The 20238-nt window shown below is 45.2% G+C and overlaps 2 protein-coding genes across 3 annotated transcripts; both read right to left on the bottom strand.

Moving 5' to 3' along the window:
• Window positions 1–949: 949 nt before the first annotated feature.
• Window positions 950–8354, bottom strand: LOC126399061 (uncharacterized). 2 transcript variants are annotated; one of them, XM_050058811.1, is made up of 6 exons: window positions 8335–8354; window positions 5730–5983; window positions 4438–4758; window positions 3871–3935; window positions 1900–2815; window positions 950–1785 (listed from the first exon to the last, which is right to left on the bottom strand). In XM_050058811.1, the coding sequence occupies exons 2-6, from the start codon at window positions 5871–5873 to the stop codon at window positions 1528–1530; spliced, it is 1704 nt and encodes a 567-aa protein (XP_049914768.1). In that variant the 5' UTR covers window positions 5874–5983; window positions 8335–8354; the 3' UTR covers window positions 950–1527. The 2 variants fall into 2 exon arrangements, with proteins under 2 accessions (XP_049914768.1, XP_049914767.1); XM_050058810.1 differs by lacking the exon at window positions 8335–8354 and adding an exon at window positions 7259–7770.
• A 1956-nt stretch (window positions 8355–10310) lies between these two features.
• On the bottom strand, window positions 10311–18663 carry LOC126399060 (protein SOGA3-like). The gene is made up of 8 exons (XM_050058808.1): window positions 17764–18663; window positions 16868–17092; window positions 16492–16650; window positions 15965–16030; window positions 13250–13519; window positions 12772–13161; window positions 10765–11427; window positions 10311–10632 (listed from the first exon to the last, which is right to left on the bottom strand). Exons 1-8 carry the CDS (start codon window positions 18520–18522, stop codon window positions 10522–10524), a joined length of 2643 nt encoding a protein of 880 aa, XP_049914765.1. The 5' UTR covers window positions 18523–18663; the 3' UTR covers window positions 10311–10521.
• Window positions 18664–20238: the final 1575 nt, after the last annotated feature.

Genomic DNA, 20238 nt, shown 5'->3' with positions numbered 1-20238 from the left:
AACATCCACTTGGACTAAAGAATGAACTGATTAGATTTTAATAGGCAATACCTCAATACCTCAAGAAGGCCTTGAGGGAGTTTCCTCAAATATGCTACCAACATCCAATTGCCTCAAGAATAAACTGATTAGAATTTGGTGGTTGAAGGTCAAAGGCCAAGGTCACTGTGACTTCACAAGACTTTTTGGCCACAACTCAAGAATTCATATGGTAATTATGAAGAAACTTTGCACAAATGTTAAATAGGATATAATGATGAAGTGATAACATTTTATATCCAAAAGGTCAAAGGTCAACTACCATTCTGCAAAAACACTTTTCTGGCCTTTACTCAACGTCATATCTCAGAAACAGAGGGAGAGAGACATTTGGTCAGATACTGAATTGGTGACACTAATCTTGGGTGTCCACCTTGAAACTGCTGATTGTATAGATCTCGGGGAAAATATTTTAAATACAGCGCACTCCAACTCCTACTCTTGATTTTTTTTTTTTAGGTGGCTATACTGGTTTTGCTGCTGCCCCCCATCCACAGCAGCACATTGTTTGGCTTCCATGATGGCACTCCTGTTTCCCCAGACTGGCGTCATGCCAACCAATATCATCTGTACGTAATACACCAGCAATTGATGAGTACCTCCAACAAACACACCTCAGAAAAAGTGGATTATCCCTTTAAATCCACAAAAACATCCTGTGTTTATAGATAATCTGAAAATCATTACATGTATATTCTCATGCAGATCCTCAGGCATGTTTTAACCAATTGATGTGTTGAAGTTGGCGGACAGTTAGCTCATTTGCAACAGCAACTGACACTACTTGAGCTGCCACTGCTCTGGCATGCAGGGAGCAGCTGGTATCCGATGTCCATAGGCTTGACATGCAGTAAATCATCAACACCCCGAAATATGAGCCATCGTTAATGGAACAATGCAATGCTGCAATACACAGAGACGAGAGTCTTCAAGTCAAAGCACTGTCATATTTATTACCAAGAAAAAAAAATACATTAAAGGCATATCATAGTCATTTGTCACAGCTGTTATTTGAACATCTTAAATATATTACTTTGACAATATGATACAGTAAAACACACTGTTGTTGACAGTTAGCAGGTTGCTGCTGCTGGGAGCACAGTTGCGACTTAATCTGCTCCTGCTGGTGGTCAGGTTGAATTTGATTCAACGTGGCAACCATGAGGATGAAACACATGAGCATGCACCCTCAAACTGGGGCTGCATGCAAAATCTCATAATACAGAAAACACCTGAAATTCAATACAAAAAGAGGATAAAGGGGGGGAACTGCAACTAAGCAATATGTTAATGTGTTGGCAAAGGTTTCAGCACAGAAGAAGCAAAAAGCCACAGCAACACTGGAGAATGTTGTGGATGTGTTTTTCTCTCGAACATGGCATCAAGGTGAAATTAAGCATCTCGTTGTAACTCTCTTAAAGCACTTTGTTTCACAGAAAAGTCCTTACTATTTACACAGAGAGGGTTTTCCTATTGAAATGGAAAGTGTCACATAATGACCGTCTCAGTCTGAAGAGAGTAGGTCATGAGAGGCCGGTGCTTCAGGGCGGGACTTGGGGTTCTGGTCATGGGGCTTGGGGGGCGATTCAGAGGGCTTGGGGGACGGTACATTGGGCCTGATGGGGTGGTGATGATGGCAGTAGGGGTGCGGCCAGCCCACCTGGAGGGAGGTCGCTGGTTGGCTGGCCGCGCAGGACGAGAGAAGCTCTTCTTAAGATTGGCTGGGGACAACTGGGCTGGGTTTACCTGAGCAGAGACATAATGGGACAGTTAAGCTTAAGGTATCATCACAAGTTTTCCTAGTTGCTTTTGTAAACTTGATTCTGTAGCTAAACAAAAGGAAGCAGAACAACACCCTACCTGCTGTGGTTCCTGTCTGTAAGCTGTGTTTCCTGCTCTGGGACTGGAGCTGTACTCATGTTGGATCTCCAGCATGTCCAGCAGCTCAATAAGTCCTTCATCCCTCACTCTGCCACAACTTGGCGACTCCTGTCCAGCTAACCCTCCCCTTTGGATCTTCTGAGCTCCAGATGAAGCACTTGAGACCCTGTAGTCCATTTTAGACTCCCCATGTTGGGGTGCAAGCTTCCTTGCTCTCTCCCCTTGAGCTCCATCTCTGTCTGCCCCGCTGTTCGCCCTGGGTCTAATCTTTGGGCTGCCCGCCACCTGTGATCTCCTCTGGGCCAGCTGTGGACTCCGCTGGGACCCTTTAGAACCGCTGTAGCCTCCTCTGTGATCTTTGCCGTGGTTCTGTCTACCAGAGTCTGATGCTAACCCCCATTCTTGGCCAGGTTCTACCTCTGCTGTCAGCACGTCGGAATCTGCTTGGCATTTCTGGGTAGGCACGCGCATGGGCGCCCTGCCGCCGACTGCAGTGGCTCCCAGAGCTCTGCGCTGACAGCCAGGGGTGGGGCACTTTGGCTCTGGAGCCAGCCCCTGATGGGTCACCACCCCGGATTCGGTGAGCGTTTTGCCCTCGTTTTCCTGCAGCATGGCTCCAAACTTCCTGAGGACAGAGGGGCTGCCACACTTCCTGTCTCCCAGGACGCCAGGGCCGATGGACTTCCTGTCCAGGGCAGGAGATTCAGCTGTTGTGATTGGGAGCTGTGAGCGTGGCTGTACTGCAGGAGCATCCCTTTGTCCAAGAGGGGGCTTGGCACCTGTGTTTTCTTTGTTGGGGGAACTCTCTCTGCGGGGGGAGCTCTTCATGTGAGACACTTGGTTCTTCCTGTTTTCAGTCTCCTCAAAACTACCCAAAAACTGCTCGTGACTAGGCCTAAACCAAACCGACAAAAACATGAGATTAACAAGAGTTTCCATCTACAGAGCCCCTGAAGTCCCAAAAGGTGACATTTTTTATTTTGTGTCCACAAGTTAATTATCTTCTTTTCTCCCCATGTCAGTGTGGGATTTCTCCAGGTACTCCAGCTTCCTCCCACAGTCCAAAGACACGCAGGTTAATTGGTGACTCTAAATTGTCTGTAGGTGTGAATGTGAGTGTGAATGGTTGTCTGTCTATAGCTTACACAAAGGTCACGCGGCGCCACAGTGCTGCTACAAAGTCCCATCTTTATGCCACCTTTGCATTTTTACACAGATTGAAGCGATGGTGGCATCATTCTGCTCCGATGCATGATTAAAGATTGCATCACATCGCAGCATTGCTAAATCAAAAGAGGTATGACGGTCATGACATGTAGCACAACAGCGTCCGCCTCTAGTTTTACCTATAACATCTGCATTGGCAACGCTTTATAAATAATAACAATGATTTACCAAACCTGTTATATGGCAGGCATATAGAGGACATTTTAGTTACTGTTCTTCTGCTTTGAGTTAGCTGCTAACTGCTACAGCAATTTTTAAAATCTTCCGCAGTGGGTCGCAGGCTTTCCTGGTTTTACAGACACCATTTCAGTGTTGTTACTACCTCCCGCTGTGACTTAAAGGCGAGACAACTAAGTCTGCCATTCGGTGATCGTACCTTATATACAGAACAGTGAGGTGGCATAATGGCGCTGCATTACCACCCTAAACAGGCAGCATATAAGAGTGTCAGCCCTGTGACAGTCTGACGACCTGTCCAGGGTGTACCACGTCTCTCGCACATTGTCAGCTGGGATAGGCACCAGCCCCCCCACGACCCCAAAAAGGACAAGCGGTCACAGAAAATGAATGAATGAAGTTATTATCTCATGTGCACAAGATAATATCTTGTTCCCACAGGATAACTTGTTTCTACAAGATATAAATATATCACCTTTCGGGACTTTGGGGCCTGCACATTACATCATTCTATAAAAGGTACCTAAATGTTGCTCTCGTGCTCACCTTTCATTTCCAGAACTTCTTCTGATCTCTGTTCCTGGGCTCACCTTGATTGTGTCACTGAAGCGCTGAGAGAGATGGGGGAAACATATTTAACAAACATCCATATCAACCTCCACCAACTATATTTAGAAGCTTTAAATGAGCGTGCTACTTCAGGATCACTGGCAACGCTCCGTTCACTGTATCTTCCCAAAACTGAACCTCAGCTGACCCTCGATCATGCCTTGATATAGCGCAGCTAAAACTACTCTGATCTACTGTACTTTAATGTAGCTGTGCACATGGCTTTCCATGTGGACCAGGAAACAGTTTAACGTCTTGGCTGTCTTCTTGACTGCTTTGTCAGGAGTTAGAGGAGACCGCAGTGAAAGCATGTGAAACTAACTCCTATCTGGTGCCTTGTCTATGTAAGCAGACTGGAAGGAACCAGCTAACTGTAATCAATATGTTCTGACTGAACCCCAGCTTTGACTCATATCACTCCCACGTATCTGGTTTCCTTGGATGTGCAGATGCCAAGAGAATGAAGCACAAGACGGGGAAATGATAAGAATTGCCTTTACTTACCACGTGGCGAGCTCCATTGTTCTTCCGGCTCATCTGCTTCCCCTGCCCCAAGTAATCCTGCAACAAGTCTCCGATCTCTGAGTTGGCGTGGCAGTAACCGTAGCCATTCTGATGACTAACAGGGTAGCTGTACCCATTGGAGCTGTAGTTGCAGCCGTTGCTATAGTGATGTGGCACAGTTATAGCTCCAGCGTGATTCTTGCCGTGATGGCCGGGTGCAAAAAGACCGTTGCCGTGGTGGCACTCCAACTCGCCGCCATTTTTCTGGCTGTCAGTAGTGATATCGTTCGCTCCTCTGCGGGCCTGGACTTCATTGTACAACTGCAAATAATAAAAACAGAGGAAAACATAAACAACTTCCTGCAGGCACACATTGTCCACAACGCCACGCAGCAGCTCGACAACAGGAAGTGTGTTTACACAACAAACATGTTTTATAATTACCACAAAATATCTGCACAGCTTAAACTATATTTATGATCAGCACATGCTATTCCACTTCACACAACCATCTGTTTCCCATCGCAACCTTTAATACTCCTTCAGTATCCGCTTTCAGACTGTGTGTGTGTGTGTGTGTGTGTGTGTGTGTGTGTGTGTGTGTGTGTGTGTTGTGTGTGTGTGTGTGTGTGTGTGTGTGTGTGTGTGTGTTCAGCATGTCTGTCGGCACATCACAGTTTAATTAGCTTGTTAACATTTGTCTGTATCATTGCTCCAACAAGGCCATGAGGTTGAGTCAGTCGCCGTGCTGCCAAAAGTTTATCGTGGTGCACATGCACGCACAACACACACACACATATTACACAATTAACACACACTCAAGGGACTCCAGAAGCACTTCATAATCTGGACACAAAACCATTAGCGTGTTTACACACGCTGAAAGCAGTGTCAGATTTGAGGCTGTTGGAACCACATTTGGACGACTGTTAAAAGCAAAAGCTGAATTTCTTTATCGCTCTTGTAAAAACTTGAATAACTCCACTTAACAGTTAAAGATGGAGAACAGAATTAAGCATGAACATGAGCTGAGTTTTACCTAAATAGTTCTACATCAGTAAGTCTAGGATTGTACAGTAGAGATCAATAAGAGGAGTCAGCCACACTGGCTGCTCCTTAAATCCCGTTTTAATTTCCATTTTCTCCAGATTGTCCAATAATGCACATTAGGCTACTGTTTCAAGGTGTCATCACTCTAAATCAGTGTGTTTTCAGGGCAAACAGCAGCTTAAGATCCAATCTCTGGACTCCACTCTCTGTTCGATTTGACACATTTTTATACAAAACCGTACCTCTTCGATTTTCCTCTGGATGTCCTGCAGCTGGTCCTCCCACTCCTGCATCTCCGAGTCGAAGTTGTCCATCAGCTCCGGCCTCTCTTGTCCCCAGCCTCTGCCTCCGTGTTCCAGCCCACGCTCCAGATCAATGGCTGCCATGACGCAGGCCGTTCAATACCCAGAGGCCCCCTTTAAATGGCAATTTCCCCTTTCTCCTGTTTCCTGTCAGAGGTCACGGTCTGTTCGGAGGGATCGATGGCCTGGAAACACTATAACGACAAATACATGAGGGTTAAAAAAAAAGAGGGTTGGCATACTTCCTGATTTAAGTTTCTTCTTGATCTTGTCTTTGGGATGTCATTTAGCACCAAATCTCCTTTTTCTTTAGACAAGCTTTTTGTTTCATCATCTTCAACCACAGTAGACTAAAACATACTTCTGCACCAGCGGCACTGACACCTATCTGAGGTTAAACTGCATTTGAATTTCTCTTTTTTTTTTGTCTCACTGCTTAAATGACCGGTAGTGCTGGACACTTTTCCTCCCACGTAAAGGTCAGATATTTACAGCCCTCTCCTTTTGCATTCCTCAAAATTCTCAGGCATGTAAGCCTACCTATGCAGCACGTGTGGACAAGAATGCTGCATGACAGCTAGTGGTCACTTTGACCTCCAGGATGCCTCCGAACACCACATGGCGAAGGTAAACTTAAACGCAGAGTTTCAAATTCAGGATTCAACAGCAAAATGTCTTCCTCACAATACTGCTGTGTGTCATATCTCAGATGCATAAGCACAGATTTTGGGGTGGAACACAGGGAACACGCCCCCCTCACTATTTAGAATCTGTTCATTTGTCTCCTCTTACAAAATCTTGAAAGAAGTAGAGGACTTTGATGCAAAATAGGTGCAAAATGGTGCATAAAAATTTACCAGAATACTTGAAATAAGTGTTTGACACTCAAAATCTTCAAGCAGAGGACCACCAAATCCCCAGTGTTACAGAAACAATGCCCAGATGTATCCCAAAACACTCTAACAGTCATTAACTGCATGGTGCGTCCCAATGAGAGCACTAATTGCCCAACTATTATCGCAACGCCTGGCTTTGTTGTTGTTGCCATCATTAAATATGACAAGTATCCTGGTCCAAAGTGCCCGAATGTACCAGCCACCTCCCTCCCACCTGTGATGTAAGAGTAGAGATATTAATAATCTTGTAGCTATGCATAGTAAACTGGCTGCGTAGCTTGTGCGCATGGGAGTGGGACACAGAGAGTGGATGTATGTCAGAGAAATAAAACATAAAAAATGACAACCCAGGCTTAAATATTTAAAATAAATGAGATAAATTTGAGGGAAATGTGATAATAAATAACAAAACATGACAACTGTGGAGTCTGGCAACTTTATGTTTTGCCATTTATACTTTCTAAATTGTAATATTTTAAGCTTATGTGCAATTAATTCAAAGTTATATCATCCCATAAGGCATTAAAGTAAAATAAATTTACATCTGCCTCAGTAATAAGCAGCTGTCCTTACCTCTGTCAGAATAAATGTCTTCACTGCTCCAGCATTAATCCTCAGTCTGCTCTGCGCACTGTCCTCTCCAACACATTCACTCCCCTCGGCTCCTAATTGTCAAGTCCCCTCTCTGCGGTGCTTCCCCCTCACTTTTCCTCCTCTCTGTTACGTAAACCCCCCGCGAGCTGGATTTAAAGGGCCCCAGTTCCCCTACAGTCACGCCTCGGTGTCAGGGTTAAGTCCGGAGCGCTGAGCTAAAGGGTAAACAACTTCTGTTCCAGCCGGGGTCCCCAGCCTTTATACCGCTCCCCACTGTTTACGTGGGCGCGCCAATGGAGCCGAGATCAAATATCATAATGTCAAATTTATTCCAGCATTTGAAGTCTCGATGGGACAACTGTCGTCACCAGCATCCTGGCTATAATTACTGGGGCTCACGGAGAGAGGGAAAGTGTTTACATAGCTATTTCAGCTGCTGTGATCTGCCGGCCAATGGGCTTCTCTGTTGCTACTCTGCTTTAGGATGCTTGGGCAGATTTTGTCTTGTGACCAAGCCCCCCAACTGCAAATCATTTTTCCAAGGGATGCCAAATGGGTGTGTGTGACACAGTGAGTAATAATGTGTCACAGTCAATAATATCTTTATTGCAGGTAGTCACTAAAAGGAAACTGCAAGGTGCATGCCTGGCATGTTTGGCAACATTTCAGTCATCTTTTTTTTTATATCTTTCAAAAATCAGTCAGTCAGAAATCAGTCATTTTGAAATATTTTCTGGCACATTTCTGTTTCAAAAGAGCAAAATGTGTGAAATCTCATACAATGTCCGGGAATAACCTGAACCTGTGTTCTTGACTCATCCCGTGACGTCTGAAGACAGTTGCTTCTGTTCATCCAACACACCATCAATTACTAATGCCTGCCTCTAATCAGGGGTCAGGGACATTTGGCACTGGACGAGATCATCAGAATTCCTTCCACTTTAAAGCCCCGGGATCATCACCATTATTCCTCCACCTGTTGTGTTCCCTAATAAATGACAAATCCTGCACGAGTTAAGGAGACGAGATAAAAACAAACCGTATCCTGACTTTACCTTCAGGCAGCGGCAGCGGGACGGTACAGCAAGTGTCGTTCTGAAACACAAAGAAGAGGCGACTGCTGACATAACTGGCTACCAGAGAAAATAGATTTAGTGATGAGGTTAAACCAGCAGCATGGAAAGGTGATTTAGGTTCCCTACCTTACACTCGTGACCTCAGAGCTCAGTATGAGCAATAATAACCCTGAATGACCTCCGTCCTGTATCATATTCTATCTAAAGCATATCTATCTAATAACCACATCACCTCAACTCAAAGGTCCACCAGCTTTCCAGACTTTCAGCCACATCTCATGGTTCTCACCAGTGATAGCAGCTGGCCACTTTCCTGTTGGCAAGCTACGTTCATTCACTTTCTTGCCAGGACTGAGACGAGAAGATAAGTACCGCTCTCATGTATGTTAAAGTGATAATCTAAAGATTTCAGTCCTGGTTGATTTGGTGACACCTGTAGTTATACAGGGTTAATAAATGCAGTTCAATATGACACAGATTTCTGCAAGCAGCAAAACAAACTTGTCGTTTTAATAAAGAAGTCAGGCGATAACCGGCTTGTTTCCATCATTCGGTAAGCAACCCTGATCTGACTTTACACTGCGCGTGCCATGAGGCTGCAGACAGTGAAAGGAGTTGGGTATCTCGCTAAGTTAAAGGTGTGCAGTCTGTCGCCTGCAGCTTCTCAATTAACAGCTCACTGTGGCTGCTCCCTCTTCTGACATTACTCCCTACAACATTTCAAACTGATCCACTTTTTGGACCATTCTTTTGTAGACACATTTTTGATGAACAATAGCAGTATTATTGCATTCCCTGTGACTACTTCATGATAAACGTCAACTGTTTTGACAGTTAAATGCTTTTAATGTGAAGCTTTAACAACAGGAAATGTTTCGTTTGCATTAGCAGTAACTTCAAGGTCCCAAGTGTAGGATTTAGTGGCATCTAGTGTTGAGGTTGCAGATTGCAACTAACTGAATCTTCCCCCGTGTGCCAAGCATGTAGGAGAACTACAGACGCTGACGTGAAAACACAAATGTTGCTACCTAGAGTCAGTGTTTGGTTTGTCGATTCTGGGCTACTGTAGAAACATGGCAGTGCAACATGGCGATCTCCTTAGACAAGGACCTGCTCTGTATGTAGATATAAACGGCTCATTCTACAGTAATGCAAACACAATGGGCGGCAGGAACCCAGAAAAAAGGGCCTCCTTATTATTTAGAAGGGTTTGCTGTGTAGTTTTGTTGTTGTGACCTTGTATGTAATACCATGTAATATTTCAAAATAATAGTGTTAGTAAAAAATAGTACACACTTTGATTTTTATTTCTTTCTCCATTTGTGGCGTCCCCTATGGATGATGGCACCCTAAATATTCACCTATACTGCCTATGCCACAGCTGGCACTGTTTTCCTCTTCCACTGAATCTGTCATGTTTTTTTCTACAGAAGCCCAAAACAGACAAATCAAACACTAGCTCTAGATAGGGCAGTTTGCGTTTTTGCGTCAGCCACAATAGTTCTCTTATGCACTCGGCACACTGAAGAGGTTGTACTTGGTTGCAATCTGTGACCTCACCACTAGATGTCACTAAATCCCACACACTGGACCTTAAAGGATAAATGCAGCTAATAAAATTTAAGGACTTTTAAGGATAAAAGTAAGGTAGATTGTACAGCATATTATTTCAGCGTGCAGGTGCACATTAAGAAAAACTTTATTATGTTCCTGTGAATTTTGAATTTCAGTAAAACCAGCACCTGCAATGTATTAATTGTATTGATGGTTCAAACATGCCTGAACCTGAAACTACCAAAATGTCTTAACACAGAGGACATATTATGTGACTCTCTGTCGATTGCTGTCATGCAACAATCCTACCCTTTATAATATGGCCCAAAATAAAACACCATTGTTATCAAGGATTGGTCATCTTTCTTAAAGCACAGTTACACAGTGTAACTCACCTTCTTGAGGACCTGACGTGGTCGGTGATGTGTTGTGGATAATGTCGACTCCAGTGTTGAATCTAGTCACACTCTCTTGAATGTGACTGCAGCCTTGGCAAGTGCTGAGCTTTTCCTGTGCTTTTTTGGTTACCTTGGCAACAAATGACGCGGGGAGGAAAGAAAAACAACAGACCAAAAACAAACAAGGGATGATGTGAATTAAGGGAGGCGTACATCACAGAACAAAGAAGAGAGTAAAAAGAAAGACTAGTTTAAAGATGGTGGCGTAAGAGAGGGAGGAGAATAACACAAGTATGAGGATGAGCAAAATGATAGGCTGGAACATCTGGGTGGAGGACGGGTGGAGGGACGAATCAGGAGGTTGGATTTAGTGAGAAAAGGGAGGAAAAAGAATCAGCGTTAAACTGTTTGAGACATTTTACATACAAGTCTGAAACATTTTTAATTTTTGTCTCACCGACAGCGGCTCCTCCGCCTCCCTGTCCTCAGGCCTCGGCACGTCCAGTCTGTCTATGAAGGTCTGCAGTTCTTTCCGGAAGGCCTTCATCTGAGCGTTGATGCGATACAGCAGCTCATGTTCCCTGATCCTGCTCCCATCATCCTCTCCGCCCTCCTCTCCTCCTCTCCCGAACATCAGGTCGCCGTTTGAAACATAGACCCTCGCCTCTGAGATGATGGTGGCCGTGTCAGCGATGAGGCGGTCGATGGTCCGAACAAGCCTCTCCGCCTCCAAACGGATGTCAGTCATTTGCTGCCGTTCACGCAGGCTGCACCGGCCACCAGGCAGGAAGCGGGCCAAGGCGGAGGAGGCGGCACCCTCGGGCCCCGTGGGGGTGTAGAGACCCCGTGTGGGCGTCAGGCAACGGCTGCTTCCGTTATTGTTTCTGACCTCATCGGAGTCACTTTCCCCGCCTACAGGGCCCTCGCGTTTGCGGTGTGGTGGGACGAGGCGTGAGGAGGTGGAGTCCTCATCACTCTCACGGCGACCACTTGTCGCACCGCCGGCGTCACTCTCTGCGTCACTGTCCCGTGGGCTGGGCCGCAGGGAGAGGTGGGAGGCCAGGTCATAGCGCTGCATGTTGGAGAGGAGCACGCGGTTTTCGTACTGCAGCTGCATCACCTGAATAAAAACAAAGAAATGTTACCGTAATAAGGTTTATAAAATAAGACGTACATGACAACATCGCTCCACTGGCTAGCTAATCGCCACAGCTCTGCACTGTGCTCATATGGCTCTTATTGCTGATAACCAGATGATGGCATCACAGAAGTGTAACACCCACCCTCTGATTTCCCCCTTAGTTATCAATGTTAGCTCTGTCAGCACTGCTGTTGTTAGCACTGTTTATTAAGTTAGCATCATTTGCTGCTAGCTGCCAGCTCAACCACTTCCATGTTGAGAGCCGTGCTCAGACAATCCTGCCGTAGACTCTGAATCATAAATACGCTCTGAATGTTGAATACACCTCCTTTAATACTAATTAGAAAAACACGCTACACTAAAATGATAAACATGGTAGACATTACACCTGCTGCACTTCGACATGTTCACTTTGTTAATATGAGCATGTTAGCATGCTGATGTTAGCATTTAGCTCAAAGTTAAACCTCTCAGAGCAGTTAGCATGGCTAAAGACTCTTAGCTGTGTTAGAAAGGGATAGGGAATTTCATAAAGAAGCTGGAAGCTGTATTTGTTTTTGCAAAAACGTTCGTTGATTCATGACGAAATAGAGTGCTCAGTTTTCTTCAAACAACAGCACTCTAATTTTAGTGTTAAGCATCAGGTAAGTTTTACGAACGCAAACTTAGCTTTATGCTAGTTTACAAATGTTAGCATGCCACCACGCTAAACTAAGATGTTTAACATGGTAAACAAATCATTAAGATTCATCAACATTTTAGCATTGTCAGTGTTAGCATGTTGCCATGCTAGCATTAGCATGTCACTCAAAGCATGCTGTGCCTAATGGTGCATTTCATTTGCACTGGGAAGACTTTCTGAGAATTTCTGAGTTTCAAGTGAGAAATTTCTACTGGAATTCCCCTATAAGTCGGATTTCTGACTCGCAAAGTCGGAGGAACCTCCCCAACCCTAACATCAAAATCCAAGATGGCTACTTTGCGCCTCAACAGTAGTAAAAGCTGTGCTAATATACTGTTCGTTAGCACTTCTGTCTTATTTGTGTCTCATTAAAACAGTCGTACACACAGTACTGTTCAACTGTGTTGCGACAGTGTTTGTATGCGCAAAATACAGTGTAATCAACGAGTATTGCTGACACTGGCTAACCTGGCTAGAGCTAGTATTGCTCACAACATCCTGGTTAAAGAAGATACAGTATGGTTTACTTTTAATTTTATGGCTGTAGTAAATAATATTTTACAATATTTTATGTCAGCGCATAGCTAAAAGGCAAATATCAAATAAATGTCAGTTTTATCAATAATCCTGTAATAGGCTACCTTGCCACTCAGGTCATTGATCTGTAGCCTTGCTGCCTTTAACTCCTCCTGCAGGACTTCTGCCTTTGCTCCATCAATCCCTCCACCTCCTGCCGCTCCTCCCGCTCCTCCCCCATGCCTGGCGCCTCCCTCGTGGGTGCCGGCTTTGAACCGTAACTTGTTCAGCTCGGCGGTCACTCTCTTGTTTTGATCTTCAGCGTCAGCCAGGTTCCTCCTCAGCAGCTCTGCCTCGTCCTCCACCAGCTGCAGCTGCTGTCGGAGCTCCGTCAGATCATCACCAAGGCCTCGCCCTGCACCTGGCCCACCCATCGCTCCACACCCAGAGCTCCCAGCGCCTTCTCCTTCACCACGGAGGTCGTCGAGCTCGGCCCTGAGGCCACGGTTCTCAACCTGTGGGGGTAGAGGGACAAAAACTCAACACTCACATGAATCCCACATTACTACCTTAATAGCCCCATGTAGCATTGTCTGCTCTTACCTCCAATTCCACTATCTTCCTCCCCAGGATGTTGGCCTCTTCTTCCACCAGGCGGAGCCGCAGCTTCAGCTCTGACTCACGGGTGGTGGGCGGACCCCCAGCCTCTCCTTTAGGATGGGTGCTGTCCAGCTCCCCATAGAAGGAGCGGTACTTCTGCAGCTCTTGCTCCAGACGGTCCTTCTCTTTGTCGATCTTGGCTGTCTTCTTTCTCATAAGCACCGCTTCCTCTTTGATGAAAGCTAGCTGGCACTTCAGGTCCTCATTGTCCTCCTGGAGCACAGAGACAACACAGACTGTAAATACTATGTAGAATTTAAGTAGAAACAGTTAAAACCTAATCCTGAAGTTCACAAGGTTGGTCTCCGCAATAAGACGTAAAGACGGAAGGACTTAAGATTAAAGAGAAGATTTTGTGGCGCAGCCAGTCGTTATCTATCATTGGACTGAGAGGATGAAGGAGGTCTGCTAAGTCTAAAGTAATTCCCAGAGCTCTGCAAACTCTCAGCTTTCATTTAAATATACTTTTCTTCAAACAAATGGAGCTTTGGCCTTTAGCCTGAGGTGCCAAGCAGAATGTTTGACTTGAGCATTATGTGAGGATGTGAGGTACTGTAAACCTGCGGGATCTACAAGGGTCCTTCCTGTCCTGAGCAGGAAGGCCCTCCAGCGTGTAATAAAAACTCCACAACTCACTTCAGGAGCAGCGTTCCCATCCATTCAGGACATCTACAACACCAGGGTCATCAGGAGGCCCCACAACATCATCAAGGATAGTACACAGCCCAACCACAGTCTCTTCACTCTCCTGCCATCAGGCAGATGTTACAGGAGTGTGAAATCCAGAACAACAAGACTGACCGACAGCTTCTACCCACAGGCCATCAGATTGCTGAATAACATAATCAAACACTGCCCACTGCACTCACTGACTGCTACAACTTGATCTGATTTGTTGCAATATTGGCATGACGGCATCCTGCACTTTGATTTTAAACTCAGGTTTTCTTACTTAGTTATGTGCTTCTGGTTATTTATTTTTCTTAGAATATAACTTTAATTGCGTGAAGGGAGACTGGCAATTCAGAATTTTATTATATGATCTAAACCACTGTGTTTTAACTTCTTCTTCTTTTAAAGTGGAAACAGACATGTTTTTGCTTTGACTCGACAATATCAAGTAAATGCTCATAACGTAATGGCTATAGAATAATGGTGTCATCAGCATTTCAATTGGTTCCCTATGCGGCTTGTTTTCACTATGCAAGTCTTTCTGCTACCTGTTACGATGAACCAGGAAAATGAAGGCTGGATATTTGCCACAAAGGAAGTGCATCCACCAGTGCGCAACCAAGACAAGAGGATAACACTTTTGTTTCCCTGGTAGCTATCGGTAGCCATCCCTAGTTATCATAGAGCATCAGTGTAAGGTCTTTGCAGTTTGTCGGTGAAGATTCTCAGTCATCCAGGTCATGGTAATCATAAGTGCTATATTGTAGGCAACTGGACTTGCTTGAGTTTCTTGAAGACGTTTCGCCTCTCATCCGAGAACTTCCTATCTAATCCACCCAAGAGGCTTTTTCAGTTCTGAAGAAGCCTCTTGGATGAGAAGCGAAACATCTTCAAGAAAACTCAAACAAGTTCAATTGCCTACGATAAAGCACTTATGGTCTTTGCAGTTTCTTACCCCATAGCAGAAATGGTGGACAATGGACCAACCAAAGTAACTGTGGAAACTGACTCTGCTAGACTCTGAGGAAAACGGAAAGCAGTTTGTTGTCTTTGTGACAGTGGCGTCAACAATAATACCACTTGGAAACACTAAAGGGAAAAAGTTTTGCCTGGGTCCAGAACTTTAAATTCATCCATTCCATCTGAGTTCCAGTTGGCTGATTCGTCTGGCATTGTGACACGAAACAGCTGTTTCTGGGTTAAAATTAAAAAAAAAAAAAAAAAGACCAATGAGCGCCATGCGGGGACTCAATAAGCCAATTAGCATCATGGGCAGGACCAATGCCTGGGTCCAGAACTTTAAATCTGTCCTTTCTGCCGAGTTTGAGTTGACTAATCTCGTCTGGTATTGTGACATAAAACAGTGGTTTCTCGGTTAAAATAAAAAACAACCAATGAGCACAACAGGGAGACTCAATCAGCCAATCAGCGCCAGGGGCAGGACTAATACCATTTGCAGGGTGTTGTCAAGAGTTGTCAAGCAGTGCACCCGAACCAATGAGAAATAATAACGGCAATGCCAAGAACTATAGACAAGATAGACGCTGCTGTCGAGGCTGGTCTGTATCTACGTCCTCTCAATATTACCTGACATCATAGTTTACTTTTATTTGCTCCACTCCACTCTTAAAACCCGGGCCAATCAAGTATGTTGGCATGGCTACGCATCAATGTGGACTTAAAATAATGTTACATTCAGGTGGATATGTTGGTCCCTAGTGATTGGTTAGGGAAAATAGAATCTCCGTCTCCCAACAGAAATCCGTTAGAGTGGACACAATGTCAGACTGAAAATAGAAATGGAGTGTAATGAGTTGACAATTCTGTCTGATATCAGGCGAGGAAAGAAGTCTGTTTCTACTTTAATGAGTCTTATTGATGTCTGGAATTCATACAACTTCATGACAAGACTTCTCGCAAATATTCACCACGATGAACAAGAGAAAAAGATGACGAATTACATCTTTATTTGTACAAACATCTCACCTCTGTAGGAGTCTGTGCTGATTTCCCAGTCTTCTGGATGTCCTTGCTTCCTCTTCTCTTCTGAGACTGTTGGAGGGTGGTAAAATGAAAATTTAATGCTTGAATATCTTATATTTTTTTCCCATGTGTGTTGGGGTTTGAAACCTGGGGTGGGGGAGCCTTTCTGTGTGGAGTCTGCATGTTCTCCCAGTGTAACGTGGGTTTCCTCCAGGTACTCCAGCTTCCTCCCACAGTTCAAAGACATGCAGGTTAATTGGTGACTCTAAATTGCCCGTAGGTGTGAATGTGAGTGTGGATGGTTGTCTGTCTCTATGTGTCAGCCCTGTGATAGTCTGGTGACCTGTCCAGGGTGTACCCTGCCTCTCACCCAGTGTCAGCTGGGATAGGCTCCAGCCCTCCCGCGACCCCTGACAGGATTATGGAAAATGAACTGATGAATGAATGTGCATGGTTTACAACTTTTTGGGGGCCTAAAATTGGGCGATAATGACATTATTTAGTAGCCATCTATGTCAGTGTTGTCTTACCTCTTTGGTTTTGTCTAATTCATTCTGCAGGGCTTGTTTGGTCACTTCCACCTCTATGAGTTTCTGTCTCAGTTTTTCGTTCTCCTCCTCTGTCTTTGTGCGCTTCTCCTCCACCTTTTCCAGCTCGTGGTGCAGCCTCACAGACACATCCTTCGCTACCTGCATTGTATGGTTAGTGTGAGGATACAATCAGTAAACTCTGCTATCTTTGGGTGATTGCATACCCTTCTAAAACAAAATAATAATAAATAAACTCAACTTAAAAACCTGCCATATGCATAGGAGTCAAAGCTAAAACCATGGTGACTGTGTTTGTGATTACACTGACAGCTTGCACATTAATGAGAATACTAATTCCTTCCCCTCTCCTCTGCACCTTCAGGTCCTGCTCCAGACTCCTGAGCAGCTCCTCATCGATCTCTCCCGTTTGGGCGTAGCGCAGCCTCTTCCTCTCGGCCTTCCTCAGACGGTACTGCAGGATCCGGCAGTTTTTATTGGCCCTCTCCAGCTCACGCCTCATCTCCTGCAGCTGACACGTGTCTTCTTCGTAGAATGTGTCCCTCATCTCGTCCATCTCGGTCCTCATCTCCTCGATTTCACACTGGTGGGTGCAGAGTGAAGATTATGTGTCACAGTTATGAGATGGTTTAATCTCGGCTGTCTGTGGTTTTTAGAAATCTGACTTTTGACTCCACAGAGGCAGTAATGGATGTTTTGGAGCTGAGCCAGATATAGGCAGCTTCAGACACGTGCACATGGTTTTAAATCTGAAAATTATCTGAAATTAATAGATGTGAGTTACTTGAATTTTATTTATCACTGTGCCTACTTTGCAGTAGATGTTTCCTGCAGCTGCTGGCATATAAACATGCAAACCCAGCTGTCAGCTCTCTTGGTTGTCCCTCATTTTGACACATGATATCATTGATCCTAGCAGATCCATACCAGTTTGATCAATAACCAATTATCTGTAGCTGGGGTATGTTCAACTTGGGTCTTAGCTTCATGTTCTGTAAGACAGGGAGGATGTTTACCAGACAAATCAAGTGATGCTTGCTTATCTATGACAGTGCAAACACAAGATTCAGTGCAGTAATGTAATGTGGTTATGGGCCCACAGGCTTTAAATGCAAACATGTTTTTCTGTCCCAAGAATGGCTGTTTTGCAGTGGATTCTGTTGAGGTGACAAATTGCATCCTCATACCACATTTGAAATCGTCCCTAGCTGATGCCAGAGCACCATCCTACATAAAAACAGCCATGCATCAAACCTTAAGATCTTCATTTTCCTCCAGCAGCCTCTCCATCTCGTCTTCATAGGCCTGGTCGTGCTGTGTCACGGACCCCGCCTCTGTCGCCTCTGCAGCCGGCTCCGGCTCTCCCAGCGCGGCCTCCTGCGTCTCCATGTTATCCGCCGTGTTTTGCATCCTCGTCCCGCTCCTCCTCAGTCTCTTGTGCAGGTGGAACTGGATGAGTTCAGCCTGTAAGCATCCTCCTCTCCACAAACCCAAACCGAGGCCCGCGCCGCAGCCCACAGACGCGCCGCTCCTCTCCCTGCGGCCGGCCGCCTCCTCTCCGGGCTTCTTCCCCTTCTCTAGCGACGCTCTGCCGGGCAACAGACGCAGGGAGGAGTCGCCTTTGAGGCAGGGCAGGCGCAAAGCGGAGCGACGGGCTGATGCTGATGATGAATCTGTCGGATCTTCCCCGACAGCATCCGCCCTGTTTGGTCTGACTACATCAGCTTCAGCACCATCCGGGTGAACAGCTGCCCCGCCGCGGCTCTCGGGCTCCCTCTCCCTTCCGTCTGCGGATCTTAAACTCTCCTTCACCCCGGTGTTTCTGCTCCTTCCTGCGGGCGCAGGGGATCTGGGCCTGTCTCTGCGTCTCGGAGCTCGCTTGGTTGGCCCTTCCTGGGCTGTAGCCGGCGAGGGAGCCCGGTGCTGCCTCCTCCTCCTCCTCCCTGCGCTATTGTCTCCTGATGATGTTGACGATGATGGAGGATCTGCAGCGCCGCCGGCGGCAGCCTTCATTTTCTGCTCCTCTGACACAAACTCCAAACATCCGCTGCAATCTCCTCTTTACCACAAGTGACACTAAACATATCCACACAGGATGCTCACACTTATTTAACTACAAAACTATATTGTCACTATATCATAACATTCACACAAGTCCAGAGTTTTAACTCAGATGAAGATGCGTCCCATAGAGGCGCCACTAGATGCCGCTTTAGACTCTCACCCACTCATCCTGACCCACAGTCCAACTTTACAAAGGCCTACTTGTTTAGTCCAGGTCCATTAAAGATGGCCTGCAGCCTGCTGGACCGACACACTCTGACCGACACCTTTATAAATAATAAAAGTCCAAAGTGATGCATGTTCACAGAGAGCTCCACATGATGGGTGAAACCTTACCGCAGAGCAGTAAACAGAGTCGCTGACACAGGGCACCACCAGGCACTGCAGGGGCACTGACCATATGACGTAGAGATGTACGTCAAACTAGGAAGTGAGCAGCCACCCCCCCTGAAGAAATCCCTTCCTGGCAGAAAGCCCTGAAAGCAAACTACTCCCACAGCCCATCAATGCACCCTTATCCTTGTCTTTCTCCCTCTCTGCTGCAAAGAAGTTTTACTCTCATGACTGTGGTTCAGTGCATTAAAGTTAAAGCAGGCTGCACAATATTTACAATGCAAGTAGCCTGTACAGATTTAAACTAACAAGCAGAATATTATAGTCATTTTTATTTACTTTCGGTTGTTCTTTTCCACCCCAGCCCCCAAGTTACCACAAATGAATTTACCTATGAGTAAAGCTGGCCCACTAAGAGACTGTTCTTTACTTATCAGAAGAAGGGGTGGGTGACTGGGGTGTGACTTCGTTTTTTATTTTCATTTTTTAAAACTGTTACCCAAAGCTGCAAATATTTTTCTCTGAGCCTCCCTGAGTGACAGGTGGAAAATGCATGACTCTCCCTCCACCAAAAATGAGTTATTAGATTTTTTAAACTTAAGGCCTTTGCACACTGAGCCTGTTTATTCAGATGTGCTTTTTAATACGTCATCCAAAAAATCCTTACGCACAGAAACCTTGCACACTGATTCCGATGTGTTTTATTGTTCTATTCATTGCAAAAATTTGCAATACGTGACACAATAAAAAGACACATTCACTCCTTTTCCTCTCTCCACTGGAGTTACCTATCTGACTGTCACCACTCCCTCCCTGTATCCCTTCCACATCCTCCTCCTCTTCATCATCATCCACCTGAATATTACTATCTGACCTGTTGAAAGTGAGCTGTCTGAGTTATGGAATGATTCTGTGCACCCTATTCTGTTCCTGTCTTGGCATGTGTACAGCCCCTAATTTTGGCAAATTTAAAGGCTGATTTCTTTAAAAATTGCTTGTTAAAAATACAGAATACAACCATTTAAATTTGTATATCCCTCCTTTCCTAAGCCAAAATCAAAAACAGAAGTCCCTCCCAAGGGCTTAAAAAATGATTTGACATTCCTCTCTCTTTTTGCACCACCCCTCCCCCAACATAAGTAAGGAACAGTCCCTAATGTCTGAGAAAATAACCCAGATAACATCTCTGATTTCTCTTGAGTCTTATAACAGAAAGCCTGTATTAGGAACTTTGAACATTTGAAACACATGGGCATTTATTTTAGTTTTCTTTAGAGAAAGATCAATTTTTTTGTGTCTTCATATGGTTTAAGATTAGCTACAGGGACCGTG

The sequence above is a fragment of the Epinephelus moara genome, chromosome 12 (genome assembly GCF_006386435.1).
Source record: "Epinephelus moara isolate mb chromosome 12, YSFRI_EMoa_1.0, whole genome shotgun sequence".
Lineage (NCBI taxonomy): Eukaryota > Metazoa > Chordata > Actinopteri > Perciformes > Serranidae > Epinephelus > Epinephelus moara.
Note: the sequence above shows the minus strand (reverse complement) of the source record. Positions and strands in the feature narration are given on the sequence as shown.

What these genes read in the sequence shown, in the direction of transcription:
- LOC126399060 (XM_050058808.1), bottom strand. Translation starts at nt 18,522, where the DNA reads ATGAAGGCTGCCGCCGGCGGCGCTGCAGATCCTCCATCATCGTCAACA. An exon ending in AATTAGACAAAACCAAAGAG is followed by an intron (nt 16,031 to 16,491) that starts GTAAGACAACAC and finishes ACCCTCCAACAG; the next exon opens with TCTCAGAAGAGAAGAGGAAG. An exon ending in TCAATGACCTGAGTGGCAAG is followed by an intron (nt 11,428 to 12,771) that starts GTAGCCTATTAC and finishes GTTTTTATTCAG; the next exon opens with GTGATGCAGCTGCAGTACGA.
- LOC126399061 (XM_050058811.1), bottom strand. Translation starts at nt 5,873, where the DNA reads ATGGCAGCCATTGATCTGGAGCGTGGGCTGGAACACGGAGGCAGAGGC. An exon ending in TCCAGAGGAAAATCGAAGAG is followed by an intron (nt 4,759 to 5,729) that starts GTACGGTTTTGT and finishes TATTATTTGCAG; the next exon opens with TTGTACAATGAAGTCCAGGC. An exon ending in ACAGACAGGAACCACAGCAG is followed by an intron (nt 1,786 to 1,899) that starts GTAGGGTGTTGT and finishes GTCTCTGCTCAG; the next exon opens with GTAAACCCAGCCCAGTTGTC.